This window comes from Anolis sagrei, chromosome 2 (genome assembly GCF_037176765.1).
Source record: "Anolis sagrei isolate rAnoSag1 chromosome 2, rAnoSag1.mat, whole genome shotgun sequence".
In the NCBI taxonomy this organism is placed as follows: Eukaryota; Metazoa; Chordata; class Lepidosauria; order Squamata; family Dactyloidae; genus Anolis; species Anolis sagrei.
The window spans coordinates 72960274-72988212 of NC_090022.1; the positions used below are offsets into that span (position 1 = coordinate 72960274).

General features: G+C 42.4%; 2 protein-coding genes across 3 annotated transcripts; both read left to right on the forward strand.

The window, feature by feature from the left end:
* Positions 1-1070: 1070 nt before the first annotated feature.
* On the forward strand, positions 1071-27003 carry HYAL3 (hyaluronidase 3). 2 transcript variants are annotated; one of them, XM_060765770.2, is made up of 4 exons: positions 1071-1151; positions 22631-23614; positions 25443-25532; positions 26408-27003. In XM_060765770.2, the coding sequence occupies exons 2-4, from the start codon at positions 22694-22696 to the stop codon at positions 26801-26803; spliced, it is 1407 nt and encodes a 468-aa protein (XP_060621753.2). In that variant the 5' UTR covers positions 1071-1151; positions 22631-22693; the 3' UTR covers positions 26804-27003. The 2 variants fall into 2 exon arrangements, with proteins under 2 accessions (XP_060621753.2, XP_060621752.2); XM_060765769.2 differs by lacking the exon at positions 1071-1151 and adding an exon at positions 4833-7907.
* Positions 12835-15161, forward strand: NAA80 (N-alpha-acetyltransferase 80, NatH catalytic subunit). Its single transcript, XM_060765771.2, has one exon. The coding sequence runs from the start codon at positions 12922-12924 to the stop codon at positions 13882-13884; it is 963 nt and encodes a 320-aa protein (XP_060621754.2). The 5' UTR covers positions 12835-12921; the 3' UTR covers positions 13885-15161.
* Positions 27004-27939: the final 936 nt, after the last annotated feature.

Sequence of the window (27939 nt, forward strand, 5' to 3'; positions counted from 1 at the left end):
AACCAATCATTGCACTAATTATTCGAACGCCTGCTCAAACAGCTAGGTCTTCACTTTTTTGCGGAATACCATTAGAGATGGTGCTAGTCTAATGTCCGTAGGAAGGGCGTTCCACAGCCGTGGAGCCACCACCGAGAAGGCCCTATCTCTCGTCCCCGCCAGCCGAGCTTGAGAAGCAGGCGGGATCGAGAGCAGGGTCTCCCCGGAAGATCTCAAAGTTTGGGAGTGAATTACTGGAGGCCGATAAGGGCCATCTGGACAAAGGGGGGCGGGGGGGAGAAACCTGAAAGATGCTGCATGTTCTGTGGGAATGGAATGTAGCCATTAGGATAGATAAGAAAGGGGTGTGTGGGGTGGATAGGTGAAATACCACAGCTTTGGCGGGAAAGAGTTAGAACTAGCTTTTACTTTGCTTTGGTGAGATCGAATAATAAATGTGTGTCCAAGGAACCTTCCTTGTGAACTTGTCTTTATTCTAAAATCTGCCAAGAGCTTTTTTTTTTTTTTTGTTGTGTCAGGAGTGACCTGAGAAACAGCAAGTCGCTTCTGGTGTGAGAGAATTGGCTGTCTGCAAGGACGTTGCCCAGGGGACGCCCGGATGATTTGATGTTTTATCATCCCTGTGGGAGGCTTCTCTCATGTCCCCGCATGAGGAGCTGGAGCTGACAGAGGGAGCTCATCCGCCACTCCCCGAATTCGAACCTGCGACCTGTGGAACCTGCAACCTGTGCCACTGGGGGCTCCTGCCAAGAGCTGACATGGGGTATTTGAAAATGCATCCTGCATATCAGATATCTACATTAGGATTCATAACAGTAGCAGAATTACAGTTATGAAGTAGCAAGGAAAATAATTTGATGGTTGGGGGGTCACCACGACATGAGGAACTGTATTAAGGGGTTGAGAAACACTGCTATAGATCCTTGGGAGGGAGGACAGAGGGAGAGGGGAAAAAGCAAAAGGTCAGAGCCGGCGCTTCCCAGTCGCTAGGGGCCGCTGTCATCTCCGGAAGAGCAAGGTGGGCCTCCCTCTTGCCTGCCTTTCTTTAACCTGCGCTTATTGCGCGAGCTGGCTCTTGAGCGAGCGAGCGGAGCCTGGGTGGCGAGAGGTAGCAGGGCGCGAGGCCGGAAGGTTCCGCAGTTGGCTAACATGTTAGTATCAGCTGCGCCCGGCCCTGGGGCGCGAGGCAGGAGCGCGCGAGGAGGCGCAGGCGCAGGCGGGGGCTGGATAAGGGGGAAGGCGGGATTCCTGCGCGCGCAGCCGGGCTTTTGCTTTGGTGGGGAGTGGGGGAGGGGGTGTGTTGGTATTTTCCCTTCTCTGCTACAGAGGAAGCTGGAAAGGCCCCTATATGGGCATGGGTCAAAGGAGAAGCCTGTTTGCGTGGCGTGCAAGTGTATATATGGGTGTAGGCTGTTAGGGATTGTGGGAGTTGAAGTCCAAAACACCTGGAGGGTCGAAGTTTGCCCATGTCTGGTGTTTATGTACAAGCTTAACCAGAACTCCCAGGCAACCAGCAAAAGTATATAATAATAATAATGCTGAATTCACAAAATTATGTTACGTTAACTTTTATTGGTCTTTATTTGTTGGAGCTATTGTATTTCAGTATTAATAACAAGTCAATCCAGAGTTTATTGTGTTAGGCCTGCTTTTAACAGTAATTCTCAAGCAACCAGAAAGTATTTACATGACATCCCCATGGGTGCTGGTTAACTGAGAGTCTACTCTGTGTGTGTGTGTATCTATATGTCAATATTTGTGCTTACACACCTATACACATACACCACAGGATGTCCCAAAACATGTATACACCTTTTAACAAGTCATAGTGGTTATTTGTTGGCATGGGCAAACTTGGGCCCTCCTTCAAACTATTTTGGACTTCAATGCCCACCATTTCTAACAGCCTCAGGCCTTTTTGCTTAAGTGGCTGAGGGGGAAAGGGAAGGGGCCTGAGGCTGTGAGGAATGGTGGGAGTTGAAGTCCAAAACACCTGGAGAGCCCAAGTTTGCCCATGCCGAGGCAATAATGATGATTTGATGGCTAAATCAGTACGTTAATACAGAAGAATAAATATTAATATGAATGATTTCACTAGTTTTACAAATTCCATCTAGAATTGTAATTTTAAGTAAGGTGTTCAAATGGTCATCCCTGCACAGGGATGCACTGCTTGTATTGTTGACACACAGATTTGCATGCATTACTTAATGTTTCTCATGCAGTGTTTGCATTGCTGAAGCACAGAGTTGTGAACCTCACCAATGTTTCTCTTGTAATTTCCCAACATTGCTCTGCTTCTGCTCAGGGTTTCTATTCCTGTTAAGGGTATATGCATTTTCAAAAATGAATTGTAAGAAAGCAAGAAGACCTAGCATGATATGTTGATAAGATTGTATATATTTTTGGGACTCCCTGTACACACACACACATGTATAAAGATAGAGAGGAAGTAGAAATTGAAGATGCTGTATGTACTTTTAATCACTGGGAAGGAGATGGCATTTCAGCAGGCATTACACATTTCTTGATTGTGTGATAAGCAACACCAGCTGAAACTTACTTATTTTCTGTAGTCGTTAAAAGGTAGGGGAGCCCTCTCCTGGCAAACCTATGTATGTGAATGGTACTTTTACTTTTTCTGGGGATACTTTCACCCACATGACCATATGAAGATACTGTATCACACAAGAATCAAAACAACATTGAGACTGACTGAGATTTCTGGGAGTTGTAGGCCAAAACACTTGGGGATCCACAGGTTGAGAACCACTGGGTTATATTGAATCACAATTCAGAGTGGTTTGATTCTTGTGTGTGTCTGTATGTAGAAGTGCTGTTGTCACATGACAGGAGGAGGCTGAACCATACCATAAATGGTCAATTCGTGTCAAAACTCTTCCTTGAAGAAGTATAGTCTAGGTCGGAGAGAGAAAGGTTTGTCATTAAAAGAAAAGCCACTCTTCCACCCCCAGGAATTAGTGGAAGATTCAGCAGGCTTTCCCCCCCGCTTAGCACAGTGACAGACTTTGCTCGCACCTTGTGTCCTTTATTTTTTTTAAAAAATCTCCATGTCTGCCCTGGGTCAATAATACAAGCAATTTGATGGGAGAAGAGAATAAGAGCAAGTGGCAGCTCCTTGGAGGAGGGCACATATATTTCTGCATTGCAGGGGTTGGACTGCCTTGCTGTTGCTTTGCACTCCTTTGTTGCTCTACAAGAAAGGGATGGCATGCAACAGGGCTGATTTAAACCAAGTTTATGCCACTGAAAAGCATCCCAGAGAGCAGCCATCATGACCAATATTTTCAGCCATCATGACCAATATTTTCAGCCATCATGACCAAATCTAGTTTCTCTATGGAACAGGAACAGAATGTTGAGTCCCTATGGGGAGATAGGGTGGGATGTAAATAAAGTTTTATTATTATTTATTATTATTTATCCAATATGATGGGACAGGGAAATAGATGTCTCTACACCTAGTTTTGCAAGGACTGGCAATTTCTATAATCTTGTCCAAATATATCTCCATATGAGTTTATCTGGGAAAGCTTCCACTTCTGATTTACAGCTCTCATGCTCCCCATAGCTGTTGAGAGGAGGGAGATTGTACAATCTATGTTGTTAGCATTCCTCAGTAATGAGTGACAGGGAAAGAAAGATAGTTGCATGTACTGATAGCATGAGTCACCCCCCTTTATCTAGTTTGCCTGGTTTTGTTTTAGGGGAGGTGATGTAATATGAACAATGGACTCTGATTGAGTTTTGCATTTCAGTGCAATAGCAATAGCATAGCTATGAGCATTTCCTCACCTAAGAAAACCTTATGAGATGCATCAAGTTGTTATACATCCACAGGTAACTTGAAAACACATGTTATACACATATATGCACTCATCCCTAAATCCTTTAATGAACAGTGGGATTGAGGGCATTTCATTTGAATTTGTACAGTAGTATCTCTAGAAAAGTGATTGACCTTATCCACAATTTTATTTTGTTTACATTTTTCAAAGACGGCAATCTGATAAACACTTTTACCTAAGTAAAAGTGTTCTTGCCTCTGATTAAATTGGCATAGCCTTGGGTTTCTGTGTGCAATATGCTTAACCTGAGTTCATCAGATATTGCGTTCAGTTGGAGAAGGTGAAACCAATGTATATAAAAGTGCACATTATTAATGTTGTGGCCTTTTAAAGTAATTGGAACACATTTGTGAGAAGCAGTGTTAAGCATTTCCCAGCATAGTGCTGACCACAGAGGCAGGCTTTAGTCACTCCTAAAGATTAGAAAATGCTTTTGTAATACTTTTGAAGATGGCAACTATTTTAGCCAAGATCTATTGACCCTTCCTTGGGTACAGATCATGCTTCTTTACTCCAGTGTTCTTCTGGAATTCTGGAAATTGAAGTCCAATGCATCTGGAGGACGCCAGGTTGGGAGAGGATGATCAGTATTACTCAAAGTGGTACTCCAAGAACCAGCTTATGAGCCATCAGCTGCCTGTCCACAGCAAGCTTCCTAGAAGGAAAAAAAAAACTTGTAGGCAATGATACAAATATGGGGTTGAGCCATGGCTATTTACTTTTAACATATGAGAAGACGTGACTCATTAGAAAATACAATACTGCTTGTTGAGATAGAAGGCAATAGGAAAAGAGAACAGCATCACAGGTAGATAGACTCAAGGAAGCCACAGCTCTGAGCTTATAGGGTTTGAGCAGGACTGTTGATAACAAGGAGACTTGGAGGTCTTTCATTCATAGGGTGAATATAAAAGTCAACTTGATGGCAATTAATAATAACCCAGGCACATTGGGGGGGGGGGGGGTGGAATCCTTTTAAGTCTTCCATATCTGATAGCTTAAGAAGCACTGGTCTATACCAGGGGTTCATGGCCTTTGGTACACAGTAACTTTGGATTTCAACACCCTGAATTTCCAGCCATCATGGCCTAATGGTAAGGGATTATGGGAGCCAAATCCAAGACATGTAGAAGACCAGAAGGTTGGGGATCCCTAGTCTAGACAGTGGTTTGCACAGCAAACTCTTGGACAAAACCACATCTTGAGGGGGTAAGAATGGCGATGGAAACCTTGAAACCACATGGAAACGTCAGTTCATCCATGGGACAGGATGTTTTCTTTGGCAGATTCTGATGTTGCTGAGGAGGATGACCCATATCCAAGAAGAGCCTAAACATACGGAAGTGTATGCAACAACTGCAAATATATAGGATGTAAATTATTTTATGGAGAACTAATTCTGTTCCTCCATTGACTCTTACTATGGGTGAAGTGCATATGCAGCACTGCCTACTCAGAAGAAACCCCCACAAAATGTCCCTTCAGGCCACACTTTGCCCATTGCAGGGTTATACTCTCTTTTTCCCCAAACTTGGATTCATGACAGTTTACAAAATAGAATTGCACTGCAAATATAGGTTCTTTTCAACTGTATAGCCCACTGAACACAGTAGGACTTAAATCTGAGTAAACCTGTAGGACATTTTGCAGTTACATGTCTTTAGTGTCAGTGGAGTACAGTCATGATTCACTTTTGCTGGACTGTGCCCCCCCCTTGATATTTTCACACTTCACAATGGATAAATAGCAACCCAAGCTATCCAGATCTCTGTTATATGCGAATGCTTTCAGTGTCCCCAATATAAATATGAATCTGCATTGCAAAAGCCAATGTCTGGGGAGAACTGAGCCCAATTGGTATTTTTAATTTCAGAGCAGGAAAAATTGTGTTGGGTAGATTTCCGTGCCAATGATAGTAGGAAACAGGCTACGCCATTATATGCACACAGTCTGTCTACCTTGCCTTGTCCCTATTTTCCATGGGTTTTGTGACATTTTTCCAGGGAGTGTTTGCTGGTAGCAAGTGCGTTCCCAAATTACCTGTAACAAGGCAGGGTCTTTTCTCCTCTTATTTACCCTTGTCATGTACTGACACTGGGAAGTATTACAGACAGAAACAGAAGAACAGGCCTTTGTGCTCTAGACCTTGTAAACAACAGCTTTCCTGGCAGGATAAGTGCATTCACATGTTCATTCTCAGTTTGGCCAATTGACTCCTTGATCCCGAGCTTCTTGAATTCTCTTGGAACTCCAATAATGTGACCTCCATTTGGTTATATACACACAGTCCCCAAGTTACAAACATCCAACTTAAAACAACTCATAGTAAAGAACAAGGGCGAGACAACAGGAAGTGAGAGAAATCTATCCCTTGGAAGGGAAATTCACTCCTGAAAGAGTTATCATGGGGAAAAGGTGTCTCCATTGAAGCTTTCTCACCAATCCTTGTTTCTACAACAAGTCAAATTTATCAAAATCCAATGATCACAGGGACAAAAAGTGAGGTGAAATCTTCTGAACAGGAGCACAGACAGCAAAACCAACATCACAGGGGTGTTAACCCTTCCCAATGCTATCCAAAACTCATATACATACGTATATAGGCTGGAATTACACTTAAAATTTACCTGCTCTAACTTACAAACAAATTCAACTTAAGAGCAAACCTACACAACCTATCTTGTTTGTAACCTGGGGACTCCCTGTATATGGTTAGTCCTAGATGCCTTTGGTCACACCTCATGTCAGAGCTGGATGGCCTGCAACACCTCTAAAAATGTGGCAAAACTATCAATTCTCCCACTACACTTCTACAGTGTGGCTTAGTGGGTTGCATATTGGAGTATGACTGTGGAGATCAGGGTTCGAATCCCTGCTCAGCAATGAAATCCCACTGGGCAAATCACGCACACTTAACCTCAGTAAACACAATGATAGGTTCAACTCAGGGTTGCCATACGATATGATTTCAGAACACACAGCAACCATCTCCAGGGCCCCTTGGGGGAATTGGGAAGGTAATTTTCCTCCTATATAGTGGATAGTGACTGGGGACATCAAAAACAGCATTGTGAGCAAGATGACTGTTAAAAGAAAAGATTGTTCATGCCAGCCTTGCATAGTCATTCATATAATTGGTTGGGAAGGATATTTATATCCTACCTTGTAACTATCCTGTAACCGAATGTGAAGGAATTCTTCTGTTTGAGGTACTATGCTAAATGTGCTAATAGGTCAAGCTGACAGTGAGATGAAGTTAAAGACTCTTGATTAACCCAAAGACACAAAATGCTACCAACATTTGTGTCTGGAGGCTCAATTTATGAGATGACTAACATTGAGGTAGAAGTACTGTGGAGTACCTGGCTTGCCTACTGGAACTTTCCTACTTTCTGGGCCATTCCAGCAGTGTTAGCCCTGATCCTTGCTCTCTCTGTGTTAATAATAAGATGCAAGTATTGCCAAATTGTGTAGATTATTGATGAGTGGTAAGAAAAAAGCTGATAATTTAAACTAGCTCATTCTCCACCCAGCTTAAATGTTTTAGTTAGCCCAGGCAGGGGCAAACTTCGGTCCTCCGGGTGTTTTGGACTGCAATCACTACAATTCTTAACAACCTACTGACTGTTAGGAATTGTGGAAGTTAAAGTCCAAAGCACCTGAAGTTTGCCCATGCCTGAGTTAGCCTGTCCGCTGGGAAGGTTGAAGCTGCCTATTTGAAGAACCTCATCAGGTCTTGCTCACTGCTTGCTTTTGTTGTTGTTTTTGGGAAGGGTATCAACCTTTAATTTACATTCCATGGTCAGCCTCCCTTCAAATAAACACCGAGTCCACTCTTTAAAAGAAGAAGTGAACTACAGGAGTATGTGTAGCTTCCTGTCACATTCTTGTGAAACCTGCTAGACAGTTTCTCCGGGGCCTCATTTTGCAAGATGAAAGGATAAAGGAAGAAGGCAGTTCTGTAGGAAGCTCTCATCTATTCCAGGTAATCCAACAAAGCAGAGAGGCAGTTCTTCAGGAACCTGTCATTTATTCCAGGTAATCTGATACATCTTTCTTCTGTTGATGGTCTTACTGCAGAAAGAAGCTGCTTACTGGGTTGCATAGAGACATATGCTTGGATATATTTTAATATTTGTCAATGAGCCTGACAGGTGCTAGCCCAGTGGTCCTCAATCTGTGGGTTCCCAGATGTTTTGGCCTACCAGAAATCTTAACAGCTGGTAAACTGGCAGGGATTTCTGGGAGTCGTAGACCGAAACACCTGGGAAACCACAAGTTGAGAACCACAGTACTGGGCAATATAAGGCCCAGGCTGTCATGTAGGTTTTGTTTGTTCTAAAAGGAAAAGCTGGAAATTGAAGAGCATGGGATGTTTTCCTAGCCATCACAAGGATGTACAGGATTGGAAGCTTTCACTCTACTATGGCAAAGGAAGATTCTCATCTCTTCTTGTAGATTTGTCTGAGCTGATATTTTTCTCGCATTTCGTTCTCTCACAGAATGGTGTAGTCTTTTGCTGCTGTTGCTTAGAAAGGAAGAGTAAGTACGGTAGACTGTTCCTATGCCCAATGGATAGATTGGAGAAGGATACTCTTTAAGCAAAGTTTTCTGCTACCAGCAGGTTGGTTATAAGTACAAAACAAGCACAGTAATGTGCAACCTTTTGGCTGATAGTATCTGAGGAGTGTTGCAGTCATTAGAGCCAGATTCTATGATAATTATCTACATTAGGCCAGAGACCAAGCTCTTCAAGTTATGAAGGGATCAGTCAAAGTTCACAAGGAAAAATGCCTGAGTAGTAGTGGTGTTTTTTTACTTGAAATTCCACCAAAGACATAGGACAGTAAGTTTACCTATGAGTGGCAGCATTCTTTCCTGGTATTCCTAAGTTTTACTAGAGGGCTTTCTGAATTTTTTATTTTTTTTTGTAATACAGGGAGTGTGAATTGTGTATTGCTGTGTTTCCTTCCCCATCTCCCCCAAGGAAGCTTGCACAGGCTATATCATAGCCTGTGCAAGGAGGGCTGTGAGACATTTGTGCCTAACACTTTTGGCATGTCTTCATGGGTGACAGACGATGAGTGACCCAGAAAAGCAATTTGCCACTCATATTTAAGCTAATCTCTAATGCAAATGTGAAAGGTGTTAATGACAATCTGTAGTTTCCTTTCTGCTGACTGTCCCATTTTAATACATGAAAATATCTCTGAGTGAACTTTTGTAGGCATGTGAAACTGTAAAGCATTGGTTTTCAACCTGCTCAGAACTTCCCATCATTTACTTGTTGCTCACTCATGTGGCACACCTGTGGACCTTTTGCAGCACACAAACACTATAAAAGAACACGTGTAGCATATGATCCAAAGTACAAGCTGTGATTGGCCGAAATGCAGATCAGCTCTTATCCAAATCATTGTCATTCTTTGTTTATTTGTATTCTTTCCACAAAAATCGAAGCCCAAAAATTATTTACACCATACAGTACATAAAACAATAACAGTGTCAATGTATGACATACATAAATATATGAAGCTTTGTACTGAGATGCCTACTGCTTCTTCTGCCCCTGTATTATCTACATTAACAGGGACCAGATCTCCAGGGCCATTCCCAGTTATGCCAGGGTTTGGACCTGGAGCCTTTTGTATCCAAAACATGTGATTTGCCTTGGAGTTATTCATGTCCAAAAAACCCACCACCTTATCAAAGCATTTCTGTAGTTTATATACATCATGAACCAGTAGGTGGGTGTAGACTGACCATTAGGAAATTTATGATTCCATCATATGCTAACAAATGACTTGAAGGCAAATTTGTGAATCTTGTGGAGAAGTCATGTGTTAAGTATTTATTGGGAATAAAAATATTTGCGAGAGAAAGTAAAATAGTTTCCAGCTGTTGGACCATTTCTTGTTCCTGGTACAAATTTATGTTGGGTTGTTGAGCTGGCTAACATCACAACTTCATTTGGGGGGGGGGGGGGGGGAGATAAATTACACAATGTCTTTTTGGTGGACGAGTCAATGTTGTCTAAGAAGCAGTGGTTGCCAGTCCCTGCAGTTTGGAGAGGTAAGAAAGTGCAATTTGTGCTGTAATTGAGGCAACTCCGGCCCCGACACTTCCTTTCACAAATATGTGGTTTTTCTGGAAATTTTAATCCAAAAAAGTACCTTTTCCCAATTTGTTGAGAAATTCCTCTATTGGAGGAACAGGCTTGCTCCTCATTCAGAAGCCTTAGGGTGCACCTACACTGTAGAATGAAAGCAGCTTGACCCCATTTTAACAGCCATGACCCAGTGGTATGAAATCATGGGAACTCTAGTTTTACAAGGTCTTTAACTTCTGCCAAAGAGTGTCTTAGCAATGATCAGGGATTCTGGGACATAAAGTCTAAAACACCTGGAAAACTAGAACTCGAGAAGCATTGCCGTAAACTAGTTCTGCACAGTTTGGCAGTAGTAAGGGGCCAAAATTAAATAGGCTAAGTCTCTTGGGCTCGCAAATAAGTTTTTAGCACCTTACTTTCCAAGTGAAAATTAATGATTCATTTGGATTGCTGTTGTTTATTCCTCCATTTTCTACTTTTCTTCCTTCCCTCTCTTATTTCCTACTTACCTTTTTTCCTTTTCTCCCTCCCTATCATTAACTCTCCCTCTCTTCTCCCCTCCCTCCTCTCTCCTTTTCTCCCATCTTGTTCCCTCCCTCTTTCTTTTTTTCCATTTTTTCTCCCTTTCTTTTTCTCCCTCTTTTTCCTACTAACCTTTCTTCCTTTCCTTTCTTTTTCTCCTTCCTTTCTTCCAACCTTTGTGGGGGCAGTGTTCTGTGAACCACACCAACTCCTTGTGCGGCCTGCATCCATTCCCCAGGCCGCATGTTGTTCAGGCCTGCCCTAAACCATACTTGGACATGCAGAATGGGAAGATAGTTGCCTGCTGTACTTCAGGGGCAAGTAAAAGGAAAACAGCAATATAAAAGGAGTTGTCCTTCTGTCATTTATGCTTGACCCCTCTTTTGAAGTTGCTGCCTCCCAGAATGTTTTAGAGATGACCAGGTTGTGGCTGAGTTTGCTTTGAGACTTGTCAAAATCCTCATTGCAGAGTCATGATGACCCAGTGAATGAGAGACCTCCAAAAAACCCTGTTCTTGGGAACTTTGCTCAGGTCTTGCAAACTCGGAGCCGTGACTTCCTAGATTGAGTCAATCCATTTACATTGTAGCCTTCCTGATTTTCTACTTCCTCCCACTCTCATGAGCATTTCAACTTCTTCAGCTCAAGATACAATGTGATTAATATACGTGTGAATTCCCTTTGTGGACTAGTTCTGTAAACCATTTGTCAATCACTTGTGACATGATGGACTGGTTATGGAAATGTTTCAACACACCACTTTTTGCAATTTGCTGTATCTATTGCTGTATTTACTTAGGGGAGATTTTTGAAGAAGTGGTATATTGAGATTGGGAGACGTGTAGTCTCATGGCCACATACTAGCCACCTCAGACTCAAGAAAAAATGTGGTGTTCCTTCATGACCATTACTGAGATAGTAAAGACTTATGTGTTATTAATGCTTATTATTCTAGTATGTATGTATGCATTGTTTTTAATTTTCCACTCTAGCATTGATTAATGCAATGCTACACTTTTGGAATTACAGTTTTGGAGCACAGTTCCTGAATCCCCTACCAACACTGCTGTTACCTAGGGCTATAATCCAAAAATATTTTTTCCAAGATCTGGTTAATGCACATCCCAGCTGTGTATCCAGTAGAATTATTTTAATGTAAGGGGCCTAATATGAGTTATGTTAGGGATTCTGTTGTTGAAGGGAAGAGGTGTGAAGTCATTTTGAAGCCACCAATCACACAAACCTTATTAGCATTTTGTAGGTTTCAAGCTATTTATCTAACAAAACCGACTTGGACTCACACTTGCTCAACAAGACCTTTACAAGAAGATAGATCCAAAACTTCAGAGTTCATCTTAAACTATTGTTCCTTTTTATAGCTGAATAAACATTTTCTAGTGGCAGCTGGTGGCTCCATTCTGTGGAGTGGCGATCTTGCCTCAGGTTTTATTCCAGACTATAAAAATACTCATTAAGATGCTGAACCTGTTCTAGGATAGGACTCTAAATCTTTAAAATTCAGGGTAAAATCCAATAAAGAGTTCTAGCTCCTATCACATGAGAGCCACAAGGTAACGCTGGTCTTCTCTAGTTTTGGTTTTCTATGAATTCACATGGAATATATAGAGAAGGAGTATAAAATTTGCTTTCTTAATACAGTACAGTACACACACACCCTTCTCACAATTGTGAATTGAAAAGGGAATTCACTTTTTTGCTAAAATACTCTGGATGGGATTTCCATTCCACAGGTGATGAGGTGTTTTCACCCAGGCTTTAGTTGCAAGAATATAGCAAGTATATGGGCTAAAACGAAGCATTTGCCTTTCTCTGGTACAACTGATCCACGTTCTGTGGTGTTTCCATATATGATTAATTAAACTTGGTTGGTTAAAAGGAAGGGGTGGGGGGATGACATTTATAGGAGCAGCTTAGTAGTGTACATTGATTGGCAGATGTAATAATAGCAGAATGGTCATTCCTTATTTGGACATGCTGGTGATGGGAGTTGTAGTCCAAGCCCATGCATAAGGCATTCAGTTGAGGAATATGGTAGTAAATTATTCAGACCTCGGTCTATGGTGTAAATCTGAAGATGTTGCAGCAGGTGAGAAAAGGAGCATGACTAATTGTGTACTCTCCATGTGGTTGTTGCTGCTGTTTGGGTTGCTGCTTGGTGTTCTTTGTTTTATTCCTTTGGGCTGCTTATAGAGGTTGGTGCAGCCCCTCTCATTTGGGCTTATTCCATGCAAGAAGCAGTTCAACTTTCCCTATAATGTCACTGAAAGGGATGGCCATGATAATGTACCTTCTGGAACCAGGTGCACACTGCAAGCATACTTAATTGTGTTTGTGCTTTCATGCCAAGCTCATTGTGTCATTTCTAAAGCTTCGTCACTTGATCTCCTGATAGTGAGAAGAATGGGCTCAGTTTCAGAGATGCTCACCGTGGTCCCCCTTCACCAGAGGCCTGATCTGCTGGAGGCCTGTGTTGACCTTATCAACGAAGAGTGGAAGCGGAGCCGGGCCTCCCGCACCCACTCCCTGCAGAGATCCAGCAGCAGCTTCCCCTTGTGCCTGGTGCTGATCAGGACTCAGAGGCCAGTAGAAGAAACACCTGAAGGGAAACAGAGACAGTCCCAGCTTCTGGGCCATGCCAGGCTCTCCCGTGTTGTTGGCCGGCCCAAGAGCTTGTTCGTGGAGACAGTAGTGGTTGCCAAGGCTCTTCGTGGAAAGGGCTATGGCAGGAAGCTAATGGAAGCTGTTGAGAGTTATGCCAAATCCCGGAGTTTTTGCCGTCTGCACCTCACCACTCATGACAAGCAGCATTTTTATGCCCACCTGGGCTATCATTACTCCAAGCCTGTTCAGTGTGCAGGATTCGTGAGCTACCTTGTGCCCGTTGGATTTCTGGAGAGCGTCTCTCACCCTCAGCATGATGAAGAACATCCTGCAGGGGCTGGACAGAGTAATTCAAGTGCATCTTACAGCAGCCAATCTGGATCCAATTTCCCTTCACTGGGATATACAGTATCCCCTTCCCCCTCCTCTGTTTCTTCAGGGTCTTTTCTTCCACCACCTCTATTGCCACCTCCTCCCCCTCCTCCCCCTGGCTTCTCTTTCCAGCCTGATGGGTCCTCTGTTTTGGAACCTGTGCCTTTTTCTTCTGACAACGTTAGTGCCATGGCTGCCCCACAGCCTACTTCTCTACCTCCCCCACCTCCTGTGCCTCCACCAAAGGCCCCTTTGCCGGGGCAGCCAAATTCATGTGAACTTGGTTCTTGTGGCCCGCCGGGGGACAAGGCACAGGAAGAGATGCTTCAGGGAACTCCTTATCGAGACCTCAGAGGTCGGCCCATATTTTGGATGGAGAAGGACATCTGATTAATTTATTTCATGCTGTGCCACTGTGTTGAAGATGAAGTGATAATTAGAGGAGGAAGGGAAACCCTTGAGAAGGAAAAATCGGTATTTTATCTATGGTGCAAGATCACCGTTTTTTAAATGGGATAAGCCAAAGAATTTGGTCAACTAACAGTTCTGTTTCATCAGACGTCTCTGAAGAGAAGAGCCCATTTGATGCCACGGAAAGGAGAAGATGCTAAAACAACAATCAGTGTATTTTGAATGCACATGACCAAGGCTGTTATATTCTTCACCCATGTACTAGATTGATTTTTGCAATAATACAGTGGGTGGAGCTACATTGAGTAGTGTATCACATGATTTTACTTTACCAATAAACAAATATCTGAACTGTTTATACTTGACTCTGCAGTGAGTACAAACACACATATACTTCCCTGACTGATTGTTTTGAAGTAGCTTTTTCATTCTCCAACTATCCCAATGTATCAGGAACAGTACCAATAAATATTCTGTCATCCTACTTTTTCAGATGCTTTAAAACATTTATATTCATACAGACCGATTTTTAAACACATGTAAGTGGGAAGTCAGACTTGGCAACGGTGGTTCATGCTCTAGTTACATCCAGGATAGATTACTGCAATGCATTGTATGTGGGGTTGCCTTTGAAGACTGTTTGGAAGCTTCAGATAGTCCAAGAAAAAGGCAGCCAGGTTAATAACTGGGGTGGCATAAAGGGAGCACACAACTCCCATGTTACATCGGCTCCACTGGCTGCCTGTTTTGCTGTTGAGCACAATTCAAAGTGCTAGCTTTGGCTTATAAAGCCCTAAATGGCCCCAGCCCAGTTTACTTGTCCAAACACATTTCCCTTTACAAACAACCACGAAGACTAAGATCTGGGGAGGCCCTGCTCTCGGTCCCGCCACTGTCATAGGTTTGTTTGGTGGGGTCGAGAGAGGGCCTTCCTGGCGAGATTAGATCAGCCCCCTCCCTCCTGTCCTTCAGAAAGATAGTAAAAGCCTGGCTGTGTGACCAAGTCTTTGGGACAGTGCTATAAGGCAATAATAGGAAACCCACTCCGCTGACCCGAGCCAGCATGGTGTTTTGAGATGGTTTAAAAGAACTGATTTTAAAGTAGATATAACTGATCTTAGTATTTGTGTATATTTATCGTTATTTTATGTCCTGGCATGGAATGCTTGCCATATATATGTTGTGCTCCGCCCTGGGTCCCCTTTGGGGTGAGAAGGGCGGAATATAAATGCTACAAATAAAATAAATAAATAATATGCCTGATGAAGTGTTTATATAAAAGATAAAATTCTGTGTTAATTTGTTTTTGTTCTAAACTAAATATTTCAGCTCCTAAAAGCAGTTTTCATTCAAATAATGGGCTAGGGAGGAGACAAGGGGCAAAAACCTCATCACAGAGGAGACCCTTTTGCGAGTCCACTGCTCATAATGCTACAGATATTTTGGTGCATTGGGAGAGATTCTGCCCCAGTTCTTGTATTTATATGTAATCAAAACTGAAGGAATAAAAGAAGCCAGGTATGGCTCCAGTGTGCATTGGGTCTATGGCTGTTCCAGAATTGCATTTTTGTGATAAGAACAGTCCCCTGATGTCCAACATACATACATACATACATACATACATACATACATACATACATATCTGTCTCATGTTCAAGGTTTGATTTAAGAGAAAGGCCAACTCCATAACCCATTTTGTCATGTTTATAATGTTTAAAATAAAGCTCAGTTCAAATGTCCAGAATTGTAATCCAGTGTTGATACCACGTGTAGCTTGCTTCTGACATCACTTGCACTTGCCGTTTTGAATCCCCACAAACGAGTTAATGGAAAAGGGATTCCTAGTTGAAGGATAAAAAAAGTTTTCACAGTGTCTGAGAGAGTAACATTTCATAGTTGGGAATTAAGGGATGAGGCTTCTAAGAAAGCTTGAGTTGTTACTCTTGTTATTTTTTAAAAAAATAATTGACCTACTGGTCTGTTGTTCTAGTGTCTATGATATGATTTTGATAACCTTTGAGTATATTGTCTGTAAGCAAGGTACATGCAGTGTCTGCTCTAGACTCCTTTGCTTCAACTTCAATAATGGAAAACAGTGTGGCTCATATGGAGGTTGTTCTGAATGCTTTCCCACCTACCAGACAGCCCTGACTTGTCTCCGTGCAATTCCTTTTCCCCAACTCAAAGCCAGCCTCAAATGACATCGTTTTGGGACAGCTTAAAACATCCAGGCAACTGTGAGGAGGGCTTTGAACAAAATCTCAAATGAAGGCTTCCTCTGCTGCTATGAAGACTGGCTGCAATGCTGTATTGGATCACATGGAACCTCTTTTGAACAGAATAAACTATAACTGTGTATATATTCAATTGAAAAATTAAACCATTCAGCTTACTTTTGGGACATGCCATGTATATCTGGAGAGGACCATATTGGGGAAGGCTGTTTTAATGTATGAATGTGGTGTGACCATACAAACTGTTGATTTTTTTCTGGTTTGTATTCTGGGACTTAGTTAAGAGGGCTTATGGTGTAGCCTTGTAAAGTTTGTCCAAGTCACCAAACACCGCAACATGAGAAATGGGCCAGGTTCACCCCACGGGAGCAGTTATCTTCTCCATCCATGCAGAGTACCTTCCATGGTAACAAATTGCAAATCAATTGAGTTCTAGTCACTTGTATACAAAGTCCTGAAGACTTCCATTTCAAAGTTGCCTTAAAATCATGAGAATAAAAGCAATTTATTATTATTATTATTATTATTATTATTATTATTTTACTGACAAAACCACAGTATGTCACAGCAAAAGAGATCTCTGCTGGATTTCGTATCACAGAATCACAAGTCAAACACTTCCCAAGTGTCTAGGACTGTACAAAAGAAGGACACTGTTATTTGTTGCAAGATAACGAACTATTGCCTTTTAGGTCTCTATGTATTCCCAGGACACCCCAGTATGTGAGTAAATATTCAGAGATCTCCCTATATCCTACATCTTGGGTGGTGAATATGTGGCTATCTAAATGTTATTGGACTGAAACCTATGGTACCCTTTCTCACCACTTCCTGTGCTGGTGAGGGATGCTGGAAACTGCAGTCCAATGACTTGTGGAAGACTACATGTTCTCCAGCCTTGCCCTACATGCAGGTAGAATATTCTTAATACCAACACTTGTGTCAATTCCATCACATCTGTCACAAGAAGGACACTGATTATGGGTTACCACCCCTTGGCAAATAAGAGAAAAGCTATGGATACTCCAGGAAAAAAGGCACTGCAACACAATTTGTAAGGTAACAAAGGAAAGTTAAGAAGCACAGATATAGATATAACTATATCTCTGTACCTGTGGTCTGTGGACCACCAATGGTCTGCAAGAATTAATTATAGTTCACGGCTTCACCATTACTACTAATGGATAATAGCCCAACCAATTTTTTTTCTTGGTGTCTTTGTTTTTAGCCAGTTCCTGGGGTTATTTGGCGTGCTGATTCAGAAAATTGCATTGGATAGACCACATCAGCTTTATATTATTAAATACAATTTTCTGTGGTCGACCAGATGGCGACTACTGGATGGCATATGTTCTGTATCAGAAACTAGAGCTGATGTGGTCTATCCAATGCAATTTTTTTAATCAGCACCCCAAGTAAGCAAAACAAATTTAAAGTTGACCAAAAACTGATTCATAACCCTTTTGATACTAATGTTGGAGAGTGGTCCCTGGTCAAAGTGGTCGCTGGTCAAGTGGTCCCTAGTCAAAAAGGTTTGGGAACCACTGCTATTGGTAGAGCACACTCCGTTCATGGGCTCTCTAGGAGTACATGGGCAACACTTTACAAACTCCTGAATTATATAGTGTGGTGTGTGAGAGATGTAGGAGAAGTGATGCAATGTTCTGTCTTTCACATTTTTAGGGAACAGTTGTAACATGACTGCTAAGGCTGTCTCTCAACTGACAGGAAACTGAGTGCTATTTTTGAGCTACTTTTAAGAATCAGAAGTTCACCTCAGCTAGATAGCAAACTATCCAATCCGTGCTAAAGCCTGAACTCATGTCCTGGTACTCTTTAAGGAGCAAAGGTGACCAGTGCTTTGCATGAGTATCTGATATTGAAGTTAACTTCAGAGTGGAGATACATTTCTAATTCAAAATTATTTCAGATTGATAGGTAGGGTCAGTTGAGGTGACCTATTTATTAGGTACATGGTTCAGAAAACAACACCTCTAACAGACCACTTCAGAAATGATGAGCCATTTGAAGCATAGTAGGAGAATGAGCCTGGCTTGTTTCTTAGGCTTGCTATTCATTCACACTGCATTGCTGGAATGGAAAGTGAAGGCAAGGGAAATGACACAAAATAAACAAATCCAAACCAGCAAGGGAAAGTAACCCAGTCTATTCTGCCTTTCTTTATTATAGAAAAACCATTTGCCAACCGTATAATAAAGCCATTCCTTTTACTATCCCTAGATAATTTTTACAGCCTCTGTTGACCAATGTAACACACTAGGTAAGGTTTAAATACAAACCAGGCAGCTCCATGCTTCATGATGACCACTTCTTTTATGACTGATTACAAATAAAACCCATGAGTTAATCTCCTTTACAGTTTTCTTCAAGGCTCTTATCTCAGAATAATAGCCTGAAGCTTTTTCCCTATACGTAAATAAAAGATGCTCTTTTTTTTGAAAGAGGATCCTGTCAGAGGCTGCATGCTAGCAGATTCCACACTTCCCAAGTGTCCCCATTTGGCACAGTCTCAATCCTCTGCCATCCTGTTTTGTAGACTGTATTGAAAATGTCCCGTTTATCTTTCAACCTTTCCCATTTGTCAGTTTTCTTCAATTGCTGCAGAGTAAGGACCTAATCCCATGGGGAGCGGAAAGCGGGTTGGAGAGTAGTCTTCTTTATTGTTGCATTTCACTGTGGTCCATTTATAAGAAAAATTGATAATATATTTATCCCCCTCACACATAATGTACTTTTGTCAATTTCTACAGTAATCCTCCACATTCCACCCATATCACTTTCTTTTTAAAATTAAACCAGAGGAAACCTTATAATTGCAGATGTTTGAAGTCTAGGTTTAAGGGGATAGGGGAAATAGCAAACTGGTAATATATTGAAATTGCACCATTCCTGAATAATAAATTATTTTTTAAAAATAACATAAAAGTTTCATACAAGAGGATTAATGGTGAGAAAAGCAGCATCATGGCACATTTCGAGAGCACCCAAACTCTAATGTTACTACAATGGTCTAACACAGAGGAATCCGACAGTTCCTGTCCCGTGTAAACATAAGCACCTTTAGCCGTTTTGGCGTGAATCTGAAGATAATTATTCCCCGACTCCAAAATGTCAGTTTCTTCACGTTTTAAAAATAATTTAAACATAGTCCCACAGAGCCCATTATATGATGCAAGACTGCTTCCAGTGGTTCCCTGTCGGACTCCATCTTTAAACTGTGTAGAAACTGAGGTTTCAGAGTTGGAGCAATCACCTTCAGATTCGTACTTATTGGAGTTTGGGGGGGGGGGGGGAGACTGCATCTAACAAGGTCTTAAGTTCAAAGTGCAAAAATCGTTTTCTTCAAATTTGGTAGCAGGGAGAGGAAAGGAGTGGAGGGGGGCAGAATCTTGTTCTCAGTAGACTCAGGCAAAAGCAAATTGCTGCATCCTCACTTAGCATGTGTGTATTTCCTCATTAATAACTTTTGTCCTCTTGGGAACACTTTGATGTTGCTGAGCCATATGTCTCTGTTTTCATCTGTGAAATGTTGGAGCATGTGGAACAGTCTGTCAGCTAGCCTTGAAGCGGGTGAGCTAGCCTCTTACTGTTCCCTCATTTTCCCTGTTTCTATCACCACTAGTAGCAGTTCTAGAAATTAGGCTGAGGCTTATGTACCACTACGCTGTGCCCCATTGTGGGATCTCCACCTCCAATATTTTATCTCCCCCCCCCCCCCCATCCCATTCCACGTGTTCATGTTCTCTAGCTCACTAAATTCTAGGGCCTTCTCAGTAACTGTTCCTTGGCTGTTGCAACTCCTTTCTCAAGATGGCCAAAATGATACCCCATCATCTCTTTCAGCAAGGAATTATTCCAACAAGCTTTTAGAATTGAAGATGTTTAAAGAATGGATTTAAAGTAAACAATAGAAAACGAAGCCTTTATTCACAGTCTGAGTAGAAAGGGGTACTTGGCGATCATTTGCAAAGCAAGCACAAACCTCTATCCTTTTACGAGCCTTTTGAAAGCTTTCTAATTAACAACATACTACTATCTGATGGGTTCTTTGCCACCTGCTTTAGCATTTGCTGATTGATTACAATATGTTCATTACATGCAAGAGTAATGAACACTGAGGATCCTCTGGATTAAGAGTAGTGCTGTTGAACACCAAGTCTGTAAATGGAAAAAACCAGCTAGCATCCAGGATCTAATTCTGGATGAGCATGCAGATCTGGCATGCATAACGGAGACCTGGTTGGATAAATCAGCAGGAGAGTGGGGTTAATTTCTCCCTGCTTTGTCCACCAGGCTACTCTGTGCAGCACCAGCTGCGTGGAAGTGGGGTCACAGTGGTCTACAGGGATTCCATCTCCCTGACCAGGTACCCCATCCCACAGTCAACCACATTTGAGTGTGTCCACCTGAGGGTAGGTGACTGGGATAGAATAGGGATTCTGCTAGTGTACTAACTACCCTGTAGCACTACAGTCTCCCTGCCTGAACTAGCCAGGGTGATCTCGGACCTGGTGTTGGAGTCCTAACAGCTTATAGTGCTGGGGGACTTCAACATCCATGTGAAGACCACCCTGTCAGGAGTGGCTCAGGACTTCATGGCCACCATGGCAACCATGGGGTTGTCCCAATTGGTATCTAGCCCCACCCACAGAGCTGGATACACACTAGACTTGGTTTTCTGCCACAGATGGAAGGAAAGCGGCAGTGTGGAGGAGCTGACCATTGCTTCGTTGCCATGGACCGACCGTCACCTGATCACATTTAGGTTTACTATGCCCCCTAACCTCTGCAGGAGTGGAGGACCAATTAGGATTGTCTGCCCCAGAAGGCTTATGGATCTGGAAGGATTCCTGATGGTTCTTTGGGATTTTCCCACCACCTCGGTAGATGGTCCTGTGGGTGCTCTGGTCACCCTCTGGAATAGGGATATGATTAGGGCAATAGACACGATTGCTCTGGAATGTTCCCTCCTGCATAGCAGAGCTAAATCAGCTCCTTGGTTTAATGAGGAGCTGGCAGTGATGAAGCAAGACTTGTCCATGGTGGTCCATGCTCTTGTTACATCCTGAATAGACTACTGCAATGCACTGCAAGTGGGGTTGCCTTTGAAGACTGCTTGGAAGCTGCAAGTATTCCAATGGACAGAAGCCAGATTTCTCACTGGAGTGGCATACAGGGAACATACAACCCCTCTGTTACGTCAGCTCCACTGACTGCCAGTCTGCTACCAAGCACAATTCAAAGTGCTGGCTTTAGCCTATCAAGCCCTGAATGGTTCTGGCCCAGTTTACCTGCCTGAATGCATCTCCTTCTATGAATCATATAGGAGATTAAGATCTTCTGGGAAGGCCTTGCTCTCAGTTCCACCTCCCTTTGCAGGTGTGGCTGGTGGGGACAAGAGACGGGGCCTTCTCTGTGGTGGCTTCTTGGCTTTGGAACTCCCTCCCCAGTGAAATTAAATCAGCCCCCTCCCTCTTGGCATTCAGAAAGAAAACAAATACATGGCTGTGGGACCAAGCCTTTGGTTAGTGAGCAGTGCAAGAAATGAACAGGGAATATGTGCAATTGACAATTAGAATGGCTTTGGATTATGATTTTGGATTATGTGATTTTAATGTTTATACTGATATGTTTTAATTCTATGTCTTAATGTCTAAATGTTGCCTATGTTTCATAGTTTAATATGATTTCAATAGCTTTAATTCATAGTTATATGTTATTGTTTGATTTTATGCTTTGGTTTTTCGCATGTATGTTTGGCATTTAATTTTGTCATGATTATGTTGGAAACTGCTTTGAGTGAGAAAAGTGGTTTATAAATACAGTAAACAAATTAATGAACAAGAGATGTTAACATGGCACACAATAGCATTCTACAGCTAGGCACGAACTCTAAATAATCCTGGCCTAGTACTTAATATTTTTAGCAGTCATCCATAGTTCAATTCTATTTTCATGTTGGTCGTTGGAATATTTATAGCTATATAGCATTTGTTTAAATTTGTAAGCCACCTTGATTCCCAGTTCAGGGGGAAAGGCAGAGTACAAATCAAGATGATCACAAAAGGGCTTGGGGGGCTTACAAGAATGATTTTTAAGCAACGTTTTCTGATTGATTCTAAGAAACTGCTTGAGAGAACTGCTTTAGGAGTTCTAATTAATAGTTAACCTGGAGGAATTGAGCAAGGCTGGAGGAATTGAGGAAGAAGATGCATAGAGATACCCGAAGCCACATAAAAAAACGTGTTTTACAGGCATTTTACCTGCTCAACTAGAAACGTTGCTTGACTTGGGAATGCATGTTTCTGGGTACATTACATAGTACTACATGCTTTTTTGCACAAGCTCCCATATACGAGTTGGGACACTGCAACAGTTATGCTGATTTTTTTGTAGTTGGTGGTAGTCTGTAAGTGGTTGGAAAAGAAAAAGCTCATATTCAGCCTGTTTCTTTCCTTTCTTGCTGCCAGGGTATGCATTTGTAAACCAAGTAGGAAAAGCCACAGAAGAGACGTTGGCTTATTACATCCACCATGATTGTGAATGGAGTTATGTGTATTTGCCTCACCTTCTGCCTTGGAGCCACCCAACACTTGCAAGAGCATAACTGGGAACAAACGACTGCCAGGCCCATCATCCAGCATGAACCATTTGTTGTAGTGTGGAACTTGCCCACAGTTAGATGTCAAGAGCGCTTTGGGATTACTTTGCCCCTTGGGGTGTATGGCATTGTTGAGAACAAAGACAATGTGTTTCGTGGGCAAAACATGACTATTTTTTACAAAAATCAGTTTGGACTCTATCCCTACATCTCTGAAGAAGGTGAATGGCATAATGGGGGAATACCCCAGAACGTTCCTCTGGAAGAACACCTGGAAAGGTCTTCAAAGGAAATTGAAGAGCTCTTAAACCATGGTTTCCAGGGTCTGGCGGTGGTTGACTGGGAGGAATGGAGGCCGCTCTGGAGACAAAACTGGGGACACAAAAAAGTGTACAGGGAGGCCTCTGAACAGTTGGTATTGGGAAGATTTCCCAACCTCTCTGCACAGGAAAAATCTTATTTTGCCGAGATAGAGTTTGAACGTGCAGCTCGGACGCTCATGGAAACCACACTAAATACAGGTAAAGAACTGAGGCCCCAGGGATTTTGGGGCTTCTACCGATTTCCCGAGTGCTTCAATGACAACTGGGAGAAAGAGGAGAATTACACAGGACACTGCAATCCCAAGGAGGTCCAGTGGAACGACCGGCTCATGTGGCTGTGGAAAGTCTCCTCAGGTCTGTACCCTAGCATCTACCTCCCATTGAAGCTCCCGCCATCCTACCACCAGAGTTACATTCACCACCGGCTCAGAGAGGCCTTGCGGGTGGCACAGTTTGGCCCCAAGCAACCCCTCCCAGTCATAGCCTATTCCAGAATCTCCTACAGACACTCTTCAAGATACCTGGCAGAGGTAAGCATCTCAGCATGTCCAGAATATGTTTTTTTAATGAGATAGGTGAATCATAGAGCTGGAAGAGACCACAAAGACCATCCAGTCCAACTCTCTTTCATGCAGGAACACACAATCAAAGCACTCTTGGCAGATGGCTGTTCAGCCTTTGCTTAAAAATCTCAAGAGAAGGAGACTCCATCAAACCCTATCAGAAAGTTTTTCCCCCTAATATTCAGGTGGAATCTATTTTTCTGCAGTTTAAATCCATTGCTTCACGTGTTAGTCTCTAGATGAGAAGAAATCAACCTTATTGCATCTTCAGTGTAACATCCTTTCAAATATTTGAACATGGCTATTGTGTCCATTTTAAACTTCATCTTCTCCAGGTCAGATGTATTGTACACAGGTCTCTTAGCCTCATAGGGCATGTTATCCAAATCTTGTTTATTCTGGATAACATATAATGTGATATTGAGGAGGAAGCAAACTTGTGTTGTGCTGCTCCAGAGACTAGAACATTCAAACGGCAAGAAAGGAGATTCCACCTAAACATTAGAAAAAACTTCCTGATTATAGAAGGTGTATGGCAATGGAATATGTTGCCTCCTCTGAATGTGGTGGAATCTCCTTCTCTGGAGGTTTTGAAACAGGCTAGAGCATTGGTTCTCAACCTGTAGTTCCCCAGGTGTTTTGTCCTTCAACTCCCATAAATCCTAACAGCTAGTAAACTGGTTGGCATTTCTGGGAGTTGTAGGCCAAACATCTGGGGACCCACAGGTTGAACCACTGGGCTAGATGGCCATCTGTCAGGGGTGATTTGAATGCAATATTCCTGCTTCTTGGCAGGGGGTTGGACTGGATGGCCCATGAGGTCTCTTCCAACTCTTTGATTCTATGATTCTATGGCTCTTATGGGGTCTTCCAACCCCATGATTCTATGAAAATCTAAAACAATAATAGCTGGCTGATTAGATCTATCCAAGTCTAAAGCTATCAAGCCTACAATTACCATAATCAAATGTTATTAGCTTCCTGCCTTTTTTTGATAAATCTGACCTGGGCAGGACTTACCAAAGATGAAATGACATTTGTGATTGATTAGCTTAAATAGCTGTCAACATTTTGTTATCAATATTAAGTTAAAAAAAGTGCTGAGAGTGCCTCAGACAGTGAGAAGATCCAACCAGTCCATACTTCAAGAAATAAAGCCTGACTGCTCATTGGAGGGAAGAATAGTAGAGACTAAGATGAAGTACTTTGGCCACATCATGAGAAGAAAGGAAAGCTTAGAGAAGACAATTATGCTGGGGAAAATGGAAGGAAAAAGGAAGAAGGGCTGACCAAGGGCAAGATGGATGGATGGCATCCTTGAAGTGACTGGATTGACCTTGAAGGAGCTGGGGGTGGTGACGACTGACAGGGAGCTTTGGCATGGGCTGGTCCATGAAGTCACGAAGAGTCGGAGACGACTGAACGAATGAACAACAACAACATTAAGTAAGAATACAGGGCAGTGATTAGTGCAGCAAATATGAACCTTACCAGGTGTAGGTATCACAATAATATAAGCATCATGTAATGATGAAGAGAGCAAGCTAGATTCTGAAATATGTTTGTCAAGTTGGTGCAGTCATGGTGCTAACAGACTGAAAGAAGCCTTGTGCCACTCACCCAAAAACCCATCTGGGTCAGGCAATTCCTTTGTGGGTTAAACCACTCCACCTGACATGCTCCCTGCTTTGATAGAGACAATTGGCATGGTGATTTGCATCTTCACACACCTAATACAGACTTAGCACCACCAAAACGGACCTCAGGGTAAAACAATTCTTATTTCTTCAATCAGGCTGACCTGCTGTATACGTTTGGAGAGAGTGCCGCGCTTGGAGCAGCAGGAGTTGTGCTCTGGGGTGATCTCTCCTATTCTCAGTCAGTGGTGAGTATCTCCTAAAGTTTATTTTGTTCCCTCAGGTAGAAAAGAGATACATACTTTACCCATGAAATTGATGACTCCAACAGATATTTTTCTGTGCTGCGTTTGGAAGGATAAAGTGGTATAATTTCTTTCTCTCCAATATTCTTACTTTTGGCTATCTATTCTTCCTAAAGAAAAGTGTGGCTCTTCCCAAAAGAAATTGTTAGAAACATAATGGAAGTACACCAGGTCCTGGAATACTTTTACTTAGAAAAACAGCAAATAAGACTGAAACGTTAGAGATTTTTTTTTCACCTTCCCTGAACATACTAAATTGTGGGTTGCTCCAACCTTGAAAGATTCAGAACACACATAAAAAGAAATACTAATTCTGACAGCACATGGTCAACCTATACAGCCAGCAATGATTTTATGATGATGGGCACCTACTGGACATCAAATTAGAGGGTTTAAAAGGGAATTATAAAAATGAATGAAGGTTAAGGCTGGCTATTAGATATGATGTCTATAGATTTTGTCAAATATCAGATGCTTGTTAGGGGGCATGAGCAGGTTGCTTCACTTATGTCCTCCTAGTGGGTTTTTATAGGCACCTAGTTGTCACAGGATAAACTGAATCTTGGCACCCTTACATACAGACAAATAACCCAGAATATCAAAGCAGAAAATCCCACTATATCTGCTTTGAACTGGGTTATCTGAGTCCACACTTCCATATATTCCAGTTCAAAGCGGATAATGTGGGATTTTATTCAGCTGTGTGGAGGGGCCCTTGGACTGCTTAGACCTTTGACCTGATCCCTCAGGGATCTCTTAATATTGTTTTCTTCTAATTTTAATATTCTAAGCAGCAATCCCTGCTTTCTGTCTTCTAGGAAAGCTGCAGGAGCCTTCAACATTACATCACCTCCACACTGGGGCCGTACGTCAAAAATGTCACCACAGCAGCACGCTTGTGTAGCCGCCAGCTCTGCCACGGGAATGGACGTTGTACGAGACGTCACCCCAGTGACCTAGGAGCCTTCCTCCACCTGGACCCAGAAGTATTGGATGGGGAGAAGGATTTCCTGCACCAGGAAGGGCTGTCATGGGAGCCATTTCAGTGTCACTGCTATCCTGAATGGACCGGTGTGTGGTGTCAGGAACCACAGTGGACAGAGCCTGTCAAAGGGCCAGAGTACAAGACAAATTCACAGTATTATAATATTTACGATGCAGCACATGATAGTAATGTTATCATGAAATCAAACATCTGTCCTCCCCCCATTTAAGAACTAGAGTTCTGAACACTATCCATTCAGATACAGCACTTTAACTGTGAGCAGTCTTGGTGAATTTTGTTCCAAAGAGTGAATGTTCCCCAGTTGTATTGTCAAAGGCTTTCATGGCCGGAGTCACTCTGTTGCTATAAGTTTTTCGGGCTGTATGGCCATGTCCCAGAAGCATTCTCTCTTGACGTTTCACCTGCATCTATGGCAGGCATCCTCAGAGGTCTCACAACCTCTGAGGATGCCTGCCATAGATGCAGGTGAAATGTCAGGAGAGAATGCTTCTGGGACATGGCCATACAGCCCGAAAAACTTATAGCAACCCAGTTCCTCAGTTGAATAACCTTTCCATTTTCTCTTTCCTGAGTGATGTTCAGTTGTAAGGAAATAGCAGACACATACCCAACTATACAATATGGCCTCCGTGTCTATGAGGAATATGTTCCAAGACTTTGTATGAATATGTGAAACCAAGGTAAAAGTGAACTCTATTGAATGAATGACTTCGGATAAAAGGATACTGTAAAGTCATGCTGGAGGATCTAGGAAATGCCAGAGAGTCATGCTGGAGGATCTAGGAAATGCCACCTCTCTAGGCATAGCTAGGTCCTTCAGCATTACTCTGTGGTAAACCTCCAGCAGAAGAATACTACAGAATTGCCTGGAGGACCTTGAATACACACACACACACACACACACACACACACACACACACATATATGTCAGATGTGGGTAGATCCTCAGATTCAGGGATTATACTGTACTGCATTATGCATTTGCAGTGGAAATAATTACAGTTGCTAGTCAATATTTTCATAGATAAATGCTTCCCTTTAGATATGTGCACACCATCCTCAGTAGTAGGTTGCATGCTTTCCATGTGAAGGATCTCAGGTCAAATCCTTGCACATCCAGATAGCAATATCAGATAGCAGATGATGAACAAGATCTCTGCTGGACCCCCCTGGATAATCATGCCAGCAACATTAGGGAATTTCTGGGCTAGATGGATAAATAATATGACCTAGTATAAGTTACCTTCCTGTACTCAACTACATGGAGCTGGGGTCTTATGTGTGTTTCAAGTCTAGTAATACATGTCTGGAAAAATAAAGGTACATTTGACAACTCCAATGCTT

Excerpts from the sequence above, each read along its gene's own strand:
- NAA80 (XM_060765771.2), top strand. The coding sequence starts at position 12,922 with ATGGGCTCAGTTTCAGAGATGCTCACCGTGGTCCCCCTTCACCAGAGG.
- HYAL3 (XM_060765770.2), top strand. The coding sequence starts at position 22,694 with ATGATTGTGAATGGAGTTATGTGTATTTGCCTCACCTTCTGCCTTGGA. Across the intron at positions 23,615-25,442 it reads CTTCAAGATACCTGGCAGAG|GCTGACCTGCTGTATACGTT; the intron begins GTAAGCATCTCA and ends TTCTTCAATCAG. Across the intron at positions 25,533-26,407 it reads TCTCCTATTCTCAGTCAGTG|GAAAGCTGCAGGAGCCTTCA; the intron begins GTGAGTATCTCC and ends TCTGTCTTCTAG.